The sequence below is a fragment of the Cygnus olor genome, chromosome 1, assembly GCF_009769625.2.
Source record: "Cygnus olor isolate bCygOlo1 chromosome 1, bCygOlo1.pri.v2, whole genome shotgun sequence".
Classification (NCBI taxonomy): domain Eukaryota; kingdom Metazoa; phylum Chordata; class Aves; order Anseriformes; family Anatidae; genus Cygnus; species Cygnus olor.
The window spans coordinates 679,117-697,005 of record NC_049169.1 but is presented as its reverse complement, the minus strand read 5'-3'; the positions used below and the strand labels follow the sequence as shown (position 1 = coordinate 697,005).

The 17,889-nt window shown below is 72.3% G+C and overlaps 2 protein-coding genes across 2 annotated transcripts in view; one reads left to right on the top strand and one right to left on the bottom strand.

Moving 5' to 3' along the window:
* The window catches only part of SBF1 (SET binding factor 1), a 73,658-nt gene extending 66,371 nt beyond the window's left edge, over window positions 1-7,287 (bottom strand). The window contains exon 1 of the mRNA XM_040544880.1: window positions 7,157-7,287. Within this exon, the coding sequence (XP_040400814.1) occupies window positions 7,157-7,211 (55 nt within the window). The 5' untranslated portion in view covers window positions 7,212-7,287. The remainder of the gene's footprint in view (window positions 1-7,156) is intronic.
* A 5,593-nt stretch (window positions 7,288-12,880) lies between these two features.
* On the top strand, window positions 12,881-17,603 carry ADM2 (adrenomedullin 2). Its single transcript, XM_040544856.1, has 3 exons — window positions 12,881-12,950; window positions 13,254-13,392; window positions 17,000-17,603. Exons 2-3 carry the CDS (start codon window positions 13,286-13,288, stop codon window positions 17,535-17,537), a joined length of 645 nt encoding a protein of 214 aa, XP_040400790.1. The 5' UTR covers window positions 12,881-12,950; window positions 13,254-13,285; the 3' UTR covers window positions 17,538-17,603.
* Window positions 17,604-17,889: the final 286 nt, after the last annotated feature.

Sequence of the window (17,889 nt, the reverse complement as noted above, 5' to 3'; positions counted from 1 at the left end):
GAGCGGGCACCTGGTCCTGGCACAGGGCCTCCGCGTACCCAGTGCACCCAAACCCCCCGGCCGGGGCTTGCACGTAATTTAGCACAGACTTCCCCAGGTGTCAATTAACAGACACGCACCGCTGTTCTCGGAACACGAGATGCCTGGCTGCCGGTACCGAAACCAGCAGCAAGACAAACACTGGGCGAGGTCCCGAGAACGGCATCGGAGGCCGTCGCCCGCTCCAGAAGAGCGAGGGATGCACCGAGCACCACGGCGGCTGCGCCGCGGAGCCCCCTCGGGACGCCCCGTGCTGGGCGAACCCAGAAGCCGCCCGAGTCGGGCAGGGCGAGGGGGCGGCATCGCAGCATCGCCTCCCTCCCCGCTGCAGGGGCCGTGACTCAGCCGGAGCGAAGGCGCGCTTATCTGGGCCATCAGCACGGTTCGGAGAGGAAGGTGACGTAGCGCCGAGGCAATCAGCCTGACTCGTTTCTGCTCCACTTCCTACGGCTACCCACAACACAAATGTGTCTGACAAACAGAGAGCTTCAATTCTTCCTCCCCAAAAAAACACCCTGCTGCACCATTTTGATCAAAAAAGCAGTCAGAAAAAAATAAAAATAGCAGGCAAGACTATCCAAATCGCAGCTACGAGGCATCGGCAGCTGCCAAATACGCGGGCTGTTCCTGCACACTGACACGTGGCCGCTTCTGAGCCACGCCATAAACAAAGAGGGGACTGGAATCAGCACGAGGAAAGGGCCTCTGCTCCTCGGAGTGCCCGTGCTCACAGGGAGCCCTCTGGCACCCCGGCCACCCCCTCACTGGTGACCGCGGCCACCTCGGCCAGGCCCTGCGCGCCTCGGCTCCTTCTGCTGCAAAGCCGGCAGGGATTCACACGCTCTGGGTATCTGAACGACGCGTTCCCGGAGCGGGATGATCCCTGCCCCGTGGCACTCTCAGTACCCGGTGCGATGTCACGGGGCATCCAGCACATCGCAGCCTCAGAGGGCGACGCAGCCCGGCCCGCCAGGCTTCATGCCGCGACCGCAGCAGACGCAGACAGGAGGAGGCCCCGGCCGTGCCCGCGGGACCACCATCCCGGAGGGCTCCTCTGCGCCGCCTCCTTCCCACCCCGCGGCCGGGGCTCCCGCGAGGCACCAGCAGAGCCACTGGGCAAAGGCCAGGGCACGTCCCTGCTGCGGCCGAGCCTTCCCTGTGTTTGTTTGCTTTCAGCATCTACAGAACCGCAGCTGCTTTTCATATCTGGCATTGCAGCGCCAGGAACCGGGAAGTAAAACCGGCTGGGAACAAAGCCTTCAGATTCCTGCCCGAGCTGAGGAAAATACACGCTAAAGTGAGGGAAATTTTAAAGAATTTGCAAAATTCTCACCGGCAGCAAACAAAATATTACTAACGGTGAAGGAATCTGGTTACAGCATATGTTTCGAATTGGTGCTTCCTCCTCACGCTCACCCGCTCTGCCCAAACGGTGACACACGGGGATGGCAGCTCGGGACGGGACTCCAGCCCGGCCCCGCGGGAGGCTCCTGGTGAGCAGGGCCGGGCGGGACGGAGGGCTGAGGGTGTCACACGTGGCTATGCAGAGGGCTGAGGCTGGCGCACACGCGGCTGTCCGGCACAGGCGTCGCTGCGGGGCCCAACCCGCTCCCACCGGGGCGACACACGGCGCCCCGCGAGGGAGGAGGGCCGCCCGCGGCGGGGCTGAGTTTTCCATCCCGCCCCCAGTGACGCTGCAGGGTCACCAGCTGCAGAGGTGAGCCGGCGGAAAGCTTCACCCCGAGACGCTTCTTGCGCCGTACGAGGCGATTTCAGAGCATCACCCACTCGGCGAGCAGGGAAGCGCAGCGCCCCGGGGCCACGCCCGAAGCCCCGCCACGGGCGCCCCGCAGCGCCCACGGCCGAGGCCAGGCCGCGGCTTCAGCGCCGGGGCGGCGAGCGCGTTCGCAGCGGGGTGCCAGCCGTGCCGGCCCGCCGCCGGGGGAGGGATGGGTGGCACAGGAGGAACAGAGCCCGCCCAGCGCCGCGCGGCTCCCCCAGCCCGCTGCCTCACAACCACCGGGGCGACCGCAGGACTTCTCCCTTCTGATCCGCGGGAGCAGAATCACGGGACGCGGCCTACAATGGGCTGCGTTGGCAGGGACCTCAAAGCCCCTCTGGTTCTGACCCCCCACCACGAGCGCGACCCCTCCTCCAGCCCCGGCTGCCCCCAGCCCGGCCTTGGGCCCCCCCAGGGATGGGGCACCCCCACCTCCTCGCGGCAGCCTGCACCAGGCCCTCGCAGTAAAGAACCCCTTCCTTATACCCTATCTCACCCTGCCCTCTGTTACTTTAAGGCCCTTACGCCACGTCCCATCACCACGTGCCCTGGTAAAAAGCCCCTCCCCAGCCGTAGCCCCGCTTTGGGCACTGTGAGCCCGCTGCGAGGCCCCCCCGGGGCCTTCTCGCCCCCAGGCCCAACGCCCCCAGCCCCCAGCCGGCCCCGCGGAGCTGCTCCCGCCCCGAGCATCCTCGCAGCTGCCCCTGGCCCCGCTCCAGCAGCTCCGTGTCCTCGCGCGGGGCCCAGAGCTGGACGCAGCGCTGCAGGGGGGCCTCCCGAGGGCAGGCAGAGGGGCACATCCCCCCCTCGCCCCGCTGCCACGAGCGCCTCCGGGAAGGGGCAGCGCCGAGACCGGTGCCAGAGAGCGCCCCGCTGCCCATCGGAGCCGCTGCTGGCTGAGGGCTGCCCTGAACCCCCGCTGAGCAGAGGGGCACAGAGGCTGCCAGGCGCCCGCCTCCCCAGCGCCCAGAGCGTCTCCTCCAGGACGAGTCCAGCCACAGAGGCCGAGGCAATGGCTGGATGCCCCTGCACGGGGCCGACCCCCGCGTGGCGGCGCCGGGAGATGCCCCCGCTCCCGGCAGCCGGAGCACAGCCGGACGGCAGGCACAGCCCCGCACGCAGCGCGTGCACGGATCACGTCCTCTCCTCCCGCGGCGCCCCCCGAATGTCTGCGTGGGGAGCGAGCTCGCCGCCAGCACCCGCGGGAGGCGGCTCAGCGCACGGGGATCGCGCCAGCTGCGTGTGCGTGGCGCTGAGCGAGCGGGGTCGAGGCGGCGAGTCACTTGGACGGGCCACAGCACCCGTCTGCTGCCACGGGCAGCGCCTCCCCCGGGGGCACGGCAAGGACACCCCGGCAGCAGGAGCCCGGTGGGCTCCCCGGTGCCCGCACGGCACGGCAGGACGCGGCGGGTTGCCTTCAGCCTCTCCTGCACCAGCTGCACGTCCTCCTCCCGGCCTTCACACCGACGGCCCAGCACGCCTCCTCCGGAGTGACTTTTGTGAAGGAGAATGACACGGAACATTTTCGGTGCGAGCAAGAACTAACGGAGCGCTCAGAGCAGCCTGCAGAACCGGTGAGAAAAACTGTTAGGACAGGCAGGAACGAGCGCGTATCCTCCAGCAGCTCCGCGCCACAGCCAGGCCTTTAAGTGAAGATTTTTTTCCGCTCTGCTGCCAAGTCCCAAGCCAGAATTCTGCTTTCCTGCTGCAACAGCTGAAGATCTCGCCACAAACAAAGCACAGAACAGCCCGATGAGAAACGCCGCATACGGAGGGCGTGAGGGCAGGAGGCTCGGAAGGGCAGCTGCAAATTTGGACACAGCCAGAGACAGCAGCGCATTCACAATGGCTCATTCTGAAACGCGTTTCCTAAACCCCCCGACTTTATTGTTGTTCTCCAGCTCCCCACAGGGAAGGGGCCGCGGCTCGCTCAGCGCTCCGTACAGAAATCCCAAAGAAACCCCGAAGAGAGCCCTCGGCAGCGCTCGGCACGTCCTGAGGCTGCGCTGCTCTGCCCGAGATCCGGCCCCGCGCAGGCCACAGGGGACGGAGCGAAACCTCCCGGCGCCGGAGGGCAGCAGGCAGCCAGAAGGCCCGGCCCCGCAGCGCGGCCGTTCCTCCTCATCCGCAGGGCCGCAAGCGCCCGGCGACCTGAAAACAGCCAGCTAGAGAGTACCAGGAGTTATCGTGGCAGGACGGGACCAGCGCTCGCGGATGAACGGGGCCGTTCCCTCAGCTGGGCGCTGGCTCCGCGTGCAGCCCCTGCAGGACGCAGCCCCTCTCCTGAGCACACGAAGCCGGTGAGAGAGGCCCGTGTGTGCCGTGGGGCACGATCCCACAGCTCGGTGCGGTCCCGTGGCTCAGCATCGCAGCCCGGAGGGGAAGGCGGCCAGACCGGTGCCTGGTGCACACCCAGAAACTCTCACAAGGCCCTTCCCCGGTCAGACGGCGCGCTTCCGTCACAGTTAGCGACCCTTGGCTTCTATCAGAGTTAACGACCCTTCTTCTCTAACCCCAGCAGGACAGCACCCACCCCGGGCAGGCCACCGCGACCCCGCACGGTGCGTGCCGGGGAGGCCGAGCCCTTCGCAGCCCCGAGATGCCAGCCGTAACCCGCGGGGACGCGCCGGGCTCCCCCGCGGCACCCCCGCCAGCCCCACTTCCTGCCTCTCCCCAGCCCCCGCAGCCGCCTTCGCTCGCTTTCGGTTTTGCTCCCACGACGGCGCGATGAGCTGTGCCTGGGGACGGCAGAGCCGCCGGGGTCCCGCATCCCGCGGGGCTCCCCTTCGCTGCCCCCCGCCACCAGCCTGCCCCCGCCTGACCGCTAACCCCATCGGCGCACGGAGGCCTCGCGGGCAGAGCCGAGCCCCTTCCCCGCCTGCTCGAGGGCCCCCCCGTGCCACAGCGGGACCCCCGGAGCCCCCCGCACCCGCTCCCCTACTGGTACTGGCACCAGCTAGCCGGGGCAGCAGGGAGGTGCCGCGCAGGCTGCAGCCCTGCCGAGACCGCCCCGACCTGTAGGGCAATTAGTCACTGGCAGAGAGCGGTGTGCCCTGCCTCCAGCACCACCTAAGCTCCCTTCAGGGAGGCGCTGCAGGAAATCGGCGCCGCAATGGCAAGTATTGCCACCACGGCCCCCGGAATCAGATAAGGGGTCACGAAGATACCGGTCAGTCTGCGCTTCCGTAGCCGACGATCCCCGGGGCTCCTCAGGTCGCTCTGACACGCAGCTTGCTCCAAACCGCCCGTCGTGCTGCGAGGGAGAGCACCGGGGGCTCGCAGGCCGGGATGGGGGAGCCGTCTGCCCTTGCTGCCACTGGCGGGGCTGGCGTTCGCAAGGTGCCACCGGCGTCGGTCCCATCCCCTGGCCAAGGGCACACGAGCGCCCGGCCGAGGTCGCCTTCAGTGCAGCCCCAGGAGCACAACACCCAGGCCCTGCGGTGGAAGCTCCTTGTTGCGCGCCGGAGGCTCCCCCCTCTTCACCGCGCAGCTCTGCCCCGCTCTGTAAGACAGCCGTCCGTCTGTCCGTCCTGACATCCAATTCCCTGCGCCTAGGGCGATGCTCAGGCTGCACCAGCGGCCACAGGTAGAAAGCAGGCCTGCCTTGTGCGACGCGGAGCACACAACAGCCTCGTGCCATCGGGCACAGCCAGCCCGGCCACGAAGCCGCCCACGGGGGCGCTGCCTGAGGAGACCAAGCCCCGTGGGGACGCGGGGCCCTGCGCACCTCCGGCCCCGCTGCACCGGCGGCTCCGCTCGGCCGGGTGCGAGCAGGAAGCGTCCCGCAGCCTTCCCCCACAGCACTACTCACACCGACCGGGGACCGACCGCTCCCCGCCGGGAGCGGCGCTCGCAGCACGGCACCCGCTGCTGCTCCTGGGCCTCTGGAGCGCGAGGCAGCAGCCGGGGTCGGGCACGCGGGGGCCAGGCGCGAGGCACTGCTGCTCCTGGGCCGGGGGCGCCTCACCCCACCGGGAGCCGCCGAGGGGTTTCAGGTCAAGGCTGGGTGCTGTGCCGAGATCCGTACCAGCACAAACACAAGCACGCGTGGCGCGGTGCTGTAGCCCACGGATGGGATTTAAAACCAAACGGTGGATGTTTAGGTCAGAAGAATGCAGCTCGTTAATTGCAACGTCTCCTTTCTGATGCCCCGCTGAAAACAACACTTGGCCGCAGAACTTCCCCAGGCGAGTCCCGGACGGCACCACGAAGACTCACGGCACTCGTTTCTCCCTTCTGAAACTCCGGTTTCCAGAACCGAGGGCGAGGAGCGGACGGCTGCGACACGGGCCTGTCCCACAGCACCGCCGTACGTGACGGCCGCCGCTGCCAGCGGCCACCGCTGCCGGCTGCCAGCACCCCACGAGGGAGGCCGGGATGTGCAAAGCGGCGCAGGAGGAGGAACTGCAGGGCTCAAAGGAGCCAGAGCCAGCACAGCCACACGCCGCTGTCCCGGCCTTCCCAGCCCTCCGCGGGTCTCACGGCACGCCAGCCCCGTGGCACGCCAGCTTCGCAGCACGCCGGTCCCGCGGCGCACGAGTCCGGCCCGGGGGTGGCCGGGGCGAAGCATCTCCCCCAGCCCTCTGCCACGCCAGGGGATGCCGCAGGGCCGGGGAACCCAACGCGGACGGTAACGGGGGAGAAGCGCCACGGCATCGGTTCTGCTCAGAACGCGCCGGAGCTCTCGGCCGGCCCCGGCCCCGCGTTGCTCCCGAGGCCGCGCTCCCGGTGCCGCCCCGCAGCCGGGCGGCCCCGCACCGGGTGCCCCCAGGGCCGCTGCTTCCCACCGGCGGGGCAGAGGGGACGCCGGTCGGGCGGTGGGTGCCGGTGCCCGGTGCTCCGAGCGCCCGCGTCCATGCAGCCGGGTCTCGCCGGGCCCCCAGCTCCCTGCGGGGACAGCACCGGGCAGGAGGGGTCCCCCCGGCGCCGGGGGAGCGCCACGACCCTGCCCCCGGCAGCCTCCGGGCCCGCGGGGCGCGAACGGGGCCGCGGCTGGGCCTGGCAGAGCCCGGTACCGGCGGGGGGCTGCGGCCGGGGGGCTCGGGGCAGCGGCTCCGGGCAGCGGCACGGCCCCGGCCCTGCCCCGGGGGGGGCTCCCGGTGACCGCCCCCCCCCCGGGACCCGCTCCGGGGAGCTCCGGGAGCCGCCCCCGGGCCCGGCCCCGGTACCGGCCGCGGTCCCGCCCCGCCGCCCCGCCACGTCGCCGGGCCGCGGCCCCCCCCCCGCCGCACCTCCCCGCCGTGCCCGGCCCCCCCCGCTCCCCCCGGTCCCCCCCGGCCCGGCGCCGCCCGCGCCCCTCCCCCGCGGCGGCGGCTGACAGCGGCGGCCCCGGCTCACCGCGCTTGTCCGCGTCGTAGCCCACGAGGACGAAGTAGTCGGCGAGGCGGGCCATGGCGGCGGGCCGGGCCGGGCCGGGCCGGGCCGGGCCGGGGGAGGCGCCGCGCTCACAGCCCCGCTCCCGCTGCCGCCGCCGCCGCCGCCGCCCGCCCGCGCGCCGCCCCGACCGCCGCCATCTTGGCGCCGCGCGCTGCCCGGCCCGGCCCGCCCGCACTGCGCCTGCGCCGCTGCCAACGGGAGGGGGCGCGGCACCGGCACGCCGGTGGGAGAGGGGCGGGGCCCGGCGGAGGGGGAGGGGCGGGGGGCGGGGCTAGGGGCTAGGGGCGGGGGCCGGGGGCGCGCTCCGCGGGCACGCGCGGGCGGGGGCGCGCAGCCACGGGGGGGGCGGGGGGGGTCCGGGGACGAGCAGCAGCTCCCCGGGAAGGGGTCCGGGGGTCCCCTGGGGTTTGGGTGCCCCCAGCCCCAGCACCGTGTCCCCATGTGCCCTGTCCCCGTGTCCCCACATCCCTGTGTCCCCCGTCCCCCTGTCCCCCTGTCCCCACGTCCCCACATCCCCACGTCCCTCTGTCCCCGTGTCCCCACATCCCCGTGTCCCTCTGTCCCCATGTCCCCACATCCCCATGTCCCCCTGTCCCCATGTCCCCATATCCCTGTGTCCCCCTGTCCCCATATCCCCATGTCCCCACGTCCCCATATCCGTGTCCCCCTGTCCCCCTGTCCCCATGTCCCCACATCCCCATGTCCTTCTGTCCCCGTGTCCCCATATCCCCACGTCCCCATATCCCTGTGTCCCCCTGTCCCCATATCCCCATGTCCCCATGTCCCTGTGTCCCCATATCCCCATGTCCCCCTGTCCCCACGTCCCCACATCCCCATGTCCTTCTGTCCCCGTGTCCCCATATCCCCACGTCCCCATATCCCTGTGTCCCCCTGTCCCCATATCCCCACGTCCCCATGTCCCTGTGTCCCCATGTCCCCATGTCCCCCTGTCCCCCCGTCCCCATATCCCCGTGTCCCCGTGTCCCCCTGCACGGGGTGGGTGCTGTCACAGGCACACGTCCCAGCGCTGCGGACAGGCACAGCCCGGGGGCTACGGGAGCCTTGTCCCCCCCCCCATCCCCAGGGGGCCTGGCACACAGCGCAGGGAGGGCGACGGGGGGACGTGGGGCTGGAGCGGTGGCAGCGAGGGAGCGGGGAGGTCGGGCTGGGGGGAGCAGGAGATCGGGCTGAGCTGCTTTGAAGCGCCCGAGGGCGAGGCGTGCGTGGGTGCGAGCGGTTCCCAGGGGACAGCGCGGACTGGGGGCAGAGGGAGGGAGCACGGCCAGGGGCATTGGGGCTGGGGGATCGGGGCCGGGGGGATTTGGGGCCACTGGAGCGGGTCGCGGTCCTGCCAACCCACGGGGCTGCGGTGGCAGCAGTGGGGTCGATGCCGGGCCCCCAGCGTTGCGGCACCCATGGGCGCTGCGTGGCCATGGGCTGCCCATGGGGACACCGGGGGCACCCCCGTGTTTGGTGACCTGGGGGCCAGACGCGTCTCTCCCCTCTCCCGGGGATTTGCAGCCACCGAGGCAGCGCCGAGCACCGCCCGGGCAGCTCCTCCGGCGTTTTCCTGGCAGGCGAGCTCGTGGCTGCGTACGAGCGGCGTTTCCCCGTCCCCACCCCCCGGCAGTTGCCGACCCTGACTCAGCCCGACGTTTTATCGCTCGCTCCCCCCGTGTTCGAGCTCCTCCGGCACCTCTCCGCCTCACCTGCCATCCGTCCCGTCCCCACGGCTCGCCCAGCGCCGTGCCCAGCCCCGTGTGCCCCTGCCCCCTGCCCGGGCAGCCCAGCACCCGACGGCTTCGGCAGTTGTTGGGGCACAAGCACACCCTCCTGTACCCCCAGAACTCCGTTTCAGATTAAAAACCTCCAGGATGAGCCAGGCGACGGTGTTTTTCCGGAGTCCCCGTGCCCAGGCCCTGCCCAGGCCCGGGGAGCAGCGGGGGGCCGGGGCTCAGCACCTCGCTCCCAGGGGCAGGATGGGGGCCCGGTGCCTGCAGGGGGGCACCCGCCGCTCGCGGACTTGGTGCTGGACGGAGCTCGGTGCCCACAGGGAGCAGGGCTGGGGCTGGGGCTGGGGGGGGAGCGGGCGGCCGGATCCTGCTGCGGAGCTGTGGTGCTGCGGGCAGGGCAGTGGCTGGGTGCTGGGGGTCTGGGGTCCGTGTTGGGTGACCCTTTCGGTGTGGGGGCTCAGCCGTGGTGTGGGGGTCCCAGTCATGGTATGTGGGCTCTGCTGTGGTGTGGGGGTCCCAGTCGTGGTATGGGGGCTCTGCTGTGGTGTGGGGGGCTCGGCAGCAATGTGGGGGCTCAGCCACGGCCCGGGGGGCTCAGCTGTGGTGTGGGGGTCCCAGTTGTGGTATGGGGGCTCTGCTGTGGTGTGGGGGGACCAGCAGCAACGGGGGGGCTCAGCCATGGCCTGGGGGGCTCCACAGCAACGTGGGGGCTCAGCCGTGCCAGAGGGGCTCAGCCCCAGGATGGGGGCTCCTCCGTGCCCCAGGGTGCAGGACAGCACCCCGCCAAGGCCCTGGTGCCCCGGTGTGAGCGCGCTGATTCAGGCTGGGTGCCGCCCGCTCCCGCGCCCGTCGCAGAGCCGCGTTCACCTCCCTGCTCGCCTGCGTCACGCGCGGCCGCGGTGCTGCTGGACGGGGCGGGGGCTCCGTGGCTGCGGCCCCTCGCCCCGTGCCCAGCCCCAGACAGCCCCCCCCCGCGGCCCCGCGCTGTGCTCCGACGTCCCCGGGTGATGTCTCGGTTCCCAGAGCGCCGGCACCTGCCGAGGGGTCCGGGAGCCGTGGTGCAGGTACTGGGGATGCAGCGGCACGGCGGGGCTTGGGCAGGGGGGCGCCAGAGCCTCCACGAAGCCCCCCAGGGATGGGGGGGCTCTGCCGCTTTCCCTCCCCGTCCCTGTCCCCGTGCCTGTCCCAAGCGGGTGTTGGCCACGCAGGTGCAGCCCCCCCGCTCCCCCCCTGCCCCCAAAGCGCGCTCTGACCCCAGCGGGACACGGGCCCAGGGCTCCGGTCTGTGCTGGCTGTGCTCAGCTCCCTGCCCTCCCCTGCCAGGCGCTGGCCAGGAGGTAATTAAGCTAATTGAAACTTAGCGATTGATTCTGGTGGCTGGACGCCAGGTGTCTCCTCCAGAGGGAAAGCACTGCCTGTCCCCAGCCACCAGCCGGGGGGCCTGGGGCTCTGGCAGCTCCTGCTGCGGGGGTCACCACGCCAGGCCCCCGGTGCAGCCGCGGTGCCGGTGAGCTCTGCTGCAGGCCGGGGGGGTCGGATCAGGCACAGCAGGGCACAGGGGCCTTCCCAGCGCCCCGGGAGCCGTGCTGCCCCAAGCAAGGCAGGGAGCCCGGCTCTGCCCCTGCTGCGGCTCAGCCCTGCCTTGTCTGCGTGCCCTGGGGCCGGGCACATGCCTGGAGCGAGGGCTGGTGGAGAGACCTGCTCCTGGTTCTGCTCCTGCTGCTTCTGCTGCTTCTGCTTCTGGTCCTGCTCCTGCTCCTGCTGCTTCTGCTGCTCCTGGTTCTGCTTCTGGTCCTGCTCCTGGTCCTGCTCCTGGTCCTGGTCCTGCTGCTCCTGGCCCTGGTCCTGCTCCATGGCAGCACCCGGAGCTGCCAAGCCAAGGCACGAGGGGGCACCCAGCAGAGCCCTGGCCTCCTGCTCCCCCCCCTGCATGGGGAGGGGTGACTGAGCAGTTGGGGCTCTCCCCCCCCCAGCCACCTGAGTTGGACAAACGCGAGCCACCCACAGCTCTGTTCTCTCATCCAGCCTCGTGCAGGCGCCGCAGCCCCCGGCACCCTGACGCTGCCCGTGTGGGGGCACGGGAGGTGCCGTGGGTGTCCCCAGGCAGGACCCCAGCACGGCGCAGCTCAGGGCTTGATTTGGGGTAGCGGGGCTGGGCTGGTGGTGGCCGGGCTGCTCTCAGCCCTGGGGACAGCAGGGGACATCCCGCACAGGGGACATCCAGGGGACATCCCGGGGACATCCCATGCAGGTGACACCCCTCACAGGGCACGCTGAGGCTGGGCCGGGGCCAGGCAGGGTGCTCGTGCCCCCGGCCCCTGGCTGCACTCCTGCGGCGCGGTTTCCCTGCTGTTTTTTCCGTCGCTGCAGTAATCCAGCAACAAACAAGCGGAAGAATCCGGCGTGCCACAGAAATCCCCCGGGGAGACGCCAGCAGAGCCCAGGGCCGCGGCGCCGGCTGCTCGCCCAGGGCCGGGGGCTGCTCTGCTCTGCTCTGCTCTACTCAGGGGGCTGCAGACGCGGCTCTGCCCCGTGGGGGCTGCCTGGGTGCCTGACACCCTCCAGGCTGGACCGTGTGCTCTGTCCCCAGTCCCATCCCAGTCCCGTCCCGTCCCCATCCCGTCCCGTCCCCGCCGACACATGATCAGGTGCTGCTGCAAATCCTCCTGCGCTGGCCGCGGGTGTTTGAAGCCTTTGTGTCCTGATGATGCAGAAGAATCCGAGCGATTCGGAGCACGCGGGGCCCCGGCCCCTCGGCACCAGGAGGCCTCCAGGGGGGAGCGGGGCACGGAGGGGGCACCAGCACCCCGCCTTGGGGTGAGACCCCGGCCAGGGCAGCCCAGCGGTGCCTGGGCTCCTTGCCTTGCCCCAGCTTGGCAGTGGGAGATCTGTGGACACCCAGACACGCTGAGCCCCTGCCCTGGAGCACGGGGGGGTCCCTGCACCTCTGCTCCCCCTCCTCTTGGCCTGGCATTGCATTTCCCTTGCCTGGCTGGACACGGTGTGGTTCTGAGCCGGCCTCGTCCCTAAAGCTGCCCCACTTCCTCCCTGCTCCTGGGGGCTGCAGCGAGCCCCCGGTCCCCAAACCCCTCCTGCAACCCGAGGGGACAGCGAGGGAGCACCCCCGGGGCTGAGCATCGCCCGCCCTGCGAGCACCCCGAGCCCGGGGACCCCCACGGCTCTCAGCCGAGGGCTGCCAGGGGTGAGGCAGAGCAGCGGGGGACAGCGGGGAGCTCGGGGTGGCCTGGGCTCGTCGCTCCCCGAATCGCGTTAAAAGGCCCCGAGAGGTGCTCGAGGGCTGGGGGAAGCCCCGGCCCCGCTGGGGGCGGCTCCGTGGTGGCACGGGGCCCGTGGGGCTCGTGGGGTCCGTGGGGCAGGGGTTTGGGTGCTGGCCGCACCGGGCACCGAACGTCTCCGTGCAGCCCGGCAGGGGGGCAGGATGCGGCCCCGGCCCCGCAGCGGGGTTTGCTCAGGTCTGTCCCGTGGGACTGGGGCTGGGCACGGCTCGGCACGGCTCGGCACGGCTCGGCGGGGCTTCAGCAGCGCTGCCACGGCCCGGCCGGCCCCGGGCAGGGGGCGCAGGTGAGGGAGGAGCCCCCCAACCCCCCCAAACCCCTCCAAGCCCCCCAAGACCCCCGCCGGCCCCGGCCCCGCTCCCGGCCCGGGGGTCCCGGCGGGCGGCGCCCGGGGCCGGTCCGTGGGCACCGTGGGGAGCGGGGCCGGGGGCGGTGCGGGGCCGGGCCGGGAGCACGGTGTGGAGCGGGGCCGGGCCGGGCCGGGCTGCCCCGCGCCCCGTGGCTCCTCCCGCGGCCGCCCGGCTCCTCCTCGCCGCGCCGAGCCCAGCGATATTTAACCTGGGCCGGGCCGGGCAGCGCCAGCTCGGGCAGCGCGGCCGGCGGCGGCACGGACCCGCACCCAGCACCGCGCACCCGCACCCAGCACCGCGCACCCGCACCCCGCAGCCGAGCCCGGCCCGACCCGGCACCGAGCCCCCCCCGCGCCCCCGGCCCGGCCGCAGCCAGGTACGGGCGGGGCCGTGCGGGAGCCCCGGCACCGGGAGCAGCAGGGGGGCACCGGGGGCGGGAGCAGCCTGGGGGCAGAGGGGCACCGGGGGGCACCGGGTGGTAGCGGGGGGCAGCTCGAGGGGGGCGCCGGGGGCACGGGGCAGGAGGGCGCAGGGGGCGCCGGGCCGGGCGGAGCGGCTCGGGGCGGGTCGGGCAGAGCCGGGCTGCGGCGCTGGGGTCCCGGAGCCGCTCGCTGCCGCCGAGCCGAGCCGAGCCGTGCCGTGCCGCGCCGAGCCCTGAGCTTTCCTCTTCTCCTTGCAGCCCCGGATCCGCTGCCCCGGCCCAGCCCCGCCATGAGAGCCCCGGCGCCGCTTGCGCTGGGTTGCATCAGCTTGGTGCTGTGTCTGCTGGAGCTGCCCGGCTGCCGGCCCCTGCCCGCGGGGCGCTCGCCCAAGCACAGGTGAGCCAGCACCCAGCACCCCCACCCGGCCCCTCGCGGGGACGCGATCCCGACCACCTGCTCAGGACCCAGCCCAGGACTGAGCCCTGCTGCCCTAAGCCCCTGCCCAGGACCTGTCTGGCACCGGACCCAGCCCCGCACGCCTGCCCCGCGCCGCTGGGCTCTGCTCCTGACTGCAGCTGGCCCGGTGCCAGCAGGGGCCACGTCCCCGCACCCGTCTGTCCCGCCAGGCACCGTGTGTCCACCCGTCCTGCCACCCAGCACTTCCCCATGGGGCCGCTCCAGACCCGGTTGCTCTCCCTGGCTCCCTTGGGGTCCAGCACGGGTGGCACTGCTGTGCCTCCTGCCACCAGCACGTCCCCGCTGCAGGACGTGGCCCTGGGCAGGGAGGGGGCACCCGGCCCCGCACAGAAGCGCCCTTGTGCGGGCAGCAGGTTGGGCACAGGGTCCCCTGGGCTCAGACACAGCCCCTGGGGGTGCGTGGAGGGGGCGGGCTGGGGGCTCCCCCAGATCCACACGATCCCTTCATGATGTTCCAAAAGTGCTGCGGGAGCCCTGCAGCCTGCCCTGGTGTGAAATGGGTGAACGGGGCTGGGACGTGGCCAGGGTTAATGCACGGGGCGCATTGCTGTGTGGAGCTGTGCATGGGGACAGGGGGGACGGGAGGGCGCAGGGGCCAGAGCGGTACCGGGGGGTGTCTGTCTGTGTGTGTGTCTATGCCCAAAGCCTGGGCAGAGCGCGAGTGTGTGCAAGGGCCGGGCAGAGTCCATGTGCCCAAGTGTGAGCAAGGCCAGGACGAGGTGTCCGTGCGTGCCGTGCCGGATGGTGCCTGTGCCAGGAGCCAGGGTGTGCGTGTGCTGGACAGGGCACACGGGGGCGAGGATGTCGAGGGTCCACGAGCAGCGGCTGTGCGGCGCCAGGATCTCTTGTCAGAACTTTCTGCCGAAGGAGGAAGCTGGGAAGGGGATTAAAGCTCCTGCCGGCGCCGTGTGTGCGTGCACGCGCGGGCTGCGCGCCTGCATGTTGCTGCTTGAGGAGCTGGTTTGGGCTGCGCCCGGCTCCGTGGGAAGCCTGCGCTGGGCTCCGTGCGGCTCCGGTGCCTCGGCCGTGGGGTGGCACGGCACGGCTGCCATTGGTGCTGGTATCCCTGGGGCCGGGGGCGCTGCGGGTGGGTGTCCTGGGGCTGCCCCCGCGTAGGTGCTGGCTCCGCACCGGTGCCATGGGAGCTGGGTCGGGCAGCAGTGAGAGGCAGCGGGAGGGGGGGGGCTCACTTCGGCACTGGAAGCTGCATGGAAAGGGCCCGGGGAGGCTGCAACCCAGTAGGACAGGGGCTGTGGAGGGGTCAGTGGGAGCCCGCGAGCCTCGCAAAGCCCCGGGGGACAGAGCTGCAGCGATCCCACGCACTGCCGGATGCGCTGGGGCAAAGCCAGGGGCGGGCGGGGAACTCCGCAGCTGTCCTGCGGGAACCCGGCACGGGGCTTTTTGGGCTGGGGGCACGGCGGGGCTGCCTGGATGAGCGCTGCCAGGGAAAGCCCCACACGGCCGGGCAGGCTCCGGGGTTTCCGGGCACCAGCTGCCTCCTGTAAACACGTCCGAGGAAGGGGCAGGCGAGCGCGAGGCCTTGCCCCGCCGGTGCTTCCTGTCCCTGCCGGGCTGCAGGAATTTGGCCTCTGTCCCTGCTCCCCGGGGCTCGTGGCCAAGCGGCGTCCGGCCTCGACCCAGATGAGCCGTGCCGGGACGAGCCCCCGGCCCCGTGGTGCAGGGCCAGCAGCGCCATGTGGCCGCATCCAGCCGCAGCGGGGGTCTTGGTGGGCTCAGGGTGGTGCAGGGCTGCGTGTGCCCACCGGGAGCAGCGTGCCTGTGTGTGCGGGGGGGGTACAGCGGGGGGGTGTGTGCCAGGTTGTGGGGGTCTGCATGCCAGCAGGGGTGGGGGCACCTCGTGTGCACGGGGTCACCGCCCGTCTGTGTGCACTGCGGGACGTGGGTACGGGTGTTAGAGTGCACGGATGCGTGTGCGTGCCGGGACATGTGTGCACCGCTGTGTGCAGGGGTTGGGGCGTGCGTGCGTGTCTGCATGCACACCGGCATGTGGGTGTACCTGTGTGTGTACAGGGGTCACGGCACGCGTGTGTGTGTTCACAGGGGCGAAGGGGGACGTGTCTGCAGGGACAGCTGCGTGTGCGTGGGGTTGCACCGTGCCTGTGTGTCTGTGTGTGCGGGGTTGCACCATGGCCGTGCCCCTGTGTGTGCGTGGCACCGTGCCGGTGGCGCAGGAAGGTGCGGGGGGCTCAGGCCGGGCTGCAGGGGCAGTGCCGGTGCTGCCGTGTGCCCATGTGCCTGCCGGCAGTGCCGGTGTGTGCGTGGGGGGATCCCCACCACAGTCCCTGGGTGCCCCCAGCCACGTGGTGTGTGATTCCCCCCCACTGCCCCCACACCCCGCTGCATGTCCCTGCGGGGCAGGGGGCTGGGTCGGGGCAGGGCCTGGTGCCGATGGGGATGGGGCAGCAGATGTGTGAGCAGTAGGGGCTGGGGGGCAAGGGCTCAGCTGCCAGCATGCAGCCCCCTTGGTGCCCCGTGGCTGCACCGTGGCCAGAGCCGGGCCCCAAGCCAGGGCTGCTGCTCACTGGTCACAGCCACGGCCAGAAGGAATGGGAAGGCGGAGAGGGCCCGGGGTGTCCGTGCGTGCCAGGGCCAGGCTGGGGCAGGCGGTGCCCCTGGGGTGTGGGGGCTGCGGAGGAGGTGGGCAGCGGGCTCAGCAGCCCGCCCAGCACAGGGACCCGGCACAGCCGTGGGGCAGAGCGCGGCCCCAGAGGTGTCAGCGCTTGTGGGGCTGGGTGGGGGCTCGTGGCGGGGCTCCCGGCCACGCTCTCATAGCGCAGTGGCCGCGGCATGGGGTGGCCGTGGTGGGACATGGGCTCCCGTGTCCCCAGAGAGCCCCGTGGGACGGGACAAGAGGGGCCGGGAGGCGACGGGCGCTCATCCCAGTGCTGCTGGTTTGGAGGCTGGGAGCCTGCGGCCGCAGCCGGGCTGCTGGCGGCACCTCCCCACCAGCCCTTGTGGCGCGGCGCGGGTACGTGTGGGGCTGCAGGTAGCTGCTCCCGCTCGGCCTCCTCCCGGCCCCACGCAGCTCCCTGGGGCCCGGCGTGGGCACGGGGCTGGGGTCGGGGTCCGGCTGCACGGGGGGTGGGGGGCACCGGGCGGCTGGGCTGGGGGTTGCCGGCACCACCGTGCTTTGGATCCCCCCCCCCACATCCCGTGGGGCACGGGGCAGGAGGTGGAGAAGAGCCCCGGGAGCAGGGGGCTGGGGACCCCCCTGGGGAGGGGGCTTGACTGGGGGGGGGGCGGCTGCTGCCTGCAGAGCCGGCTCCCTTCTGCGAGCACCCGCTCCCCAGGGGCGAGCTCGGCCGCCCTGCGGCACCCACCCAGCGCTGGCCCCGCACGCCCTCTGCAGGATGTGGCCACCCAGGGCACCCTGCAGGGCGCGGGGTGCCCCAGACGGGCTGGATTGCCTGGGGGGTCTGTGCCACTCTGCAGCCCCCCCTGCCCGGGGCTGCGCGCCGCTGAGTGCCGGCCCCCCTCCTGCTCACCCCACGCTGCTCTCTTGCAGGGAGCCCCCGGACCGGAGACCCTCCCCGGCCTCGCTGCAGGTGCCCCGGCAGCGCCCGTCCCCATTCCCCCTCCATGGGGACCACCCTGGGCTGTATCCCCCAGCTCCACCGCAGCCCGCGGGTGGCCCCCGGCGCAGACAGCTCGTCCCCCGGCACGGCCCGCGGCTCACCCCCCGGCACGGCTCGAAGCTCGGACCCCGGCCGGCCCCCCGGCACGGCCTGAAGCTCATCCCGCGGCGCGGACCCCAACCAGCCCCGCGGCACAGCCCGAAGCTCACCCCGCGGCACGGACACCGCCACGGTGCGCGCCTCGTCCCGCGGCACGGCCCCCGTCTCGCCCCCCGGCAGCCCGGTTCGCGGCGGGGCCGTCGGCACGCCGGGGGCCGCCTGCACCACGCGCAGCTGCTGCGGGTGGGCTGCGTGCTGGGCACCTGCCAGGTGCAGAACCTCAGCCACCGCCTGTGGCAGCTGATGGGACAGTCGGGCCGCCAGGACTCGTCCCCCATGAACCCCAACAGCCCCCACAGCTACGGGTGAGGGCGGCCGCCCCCCCCAGACTGCCTGGGCCCGCGTAGGAGCTCCCACTAAAGCACTTCCAGAGGCTGCCGGGCTCGTGTGCGCCTTTCTGCGGGGTGCCCGGGGTCCCCGTGCGGGGCTGAGCCCAGCGCCAGGCCGGGATGGGGCTGCAGGGCGGCGGTGGCCCCGTGGGGACGTGGGTTTGTCCCCGTGGAGAGCCCAGGCGGGACGAGCGCTGTGTCACCGCGGAGCTGCTGGCCCGTGGCGCCTGGCGGTGGCCCGGCTGCTGGGGCTGTTGACCGCAGGTCCAAGGGGCGCCGGCCCTTGTGCAAGGGCGCGGGGCCGAGCCCCTGGCCCTGCTCCTGCCTGACTC

Excerpts from the sequence above, each read along its gene's own strand:
- ADM2 (XM_040544856.1), top strand. The coding sequence starts at position 13,286 with ATGAGAGCCCCGGCGCCGCTTGCGCTGGGTTGCATCAGCTTGGTGCTG. Across the intron at positions 13,393-16,999 it reads GGGCGCTCGCCCAAGCACAG|GGAGCCCCCGGACCGGAGAC; the intron begins GTGAGCCAGCAC and ends GCTCTCTTGCAG.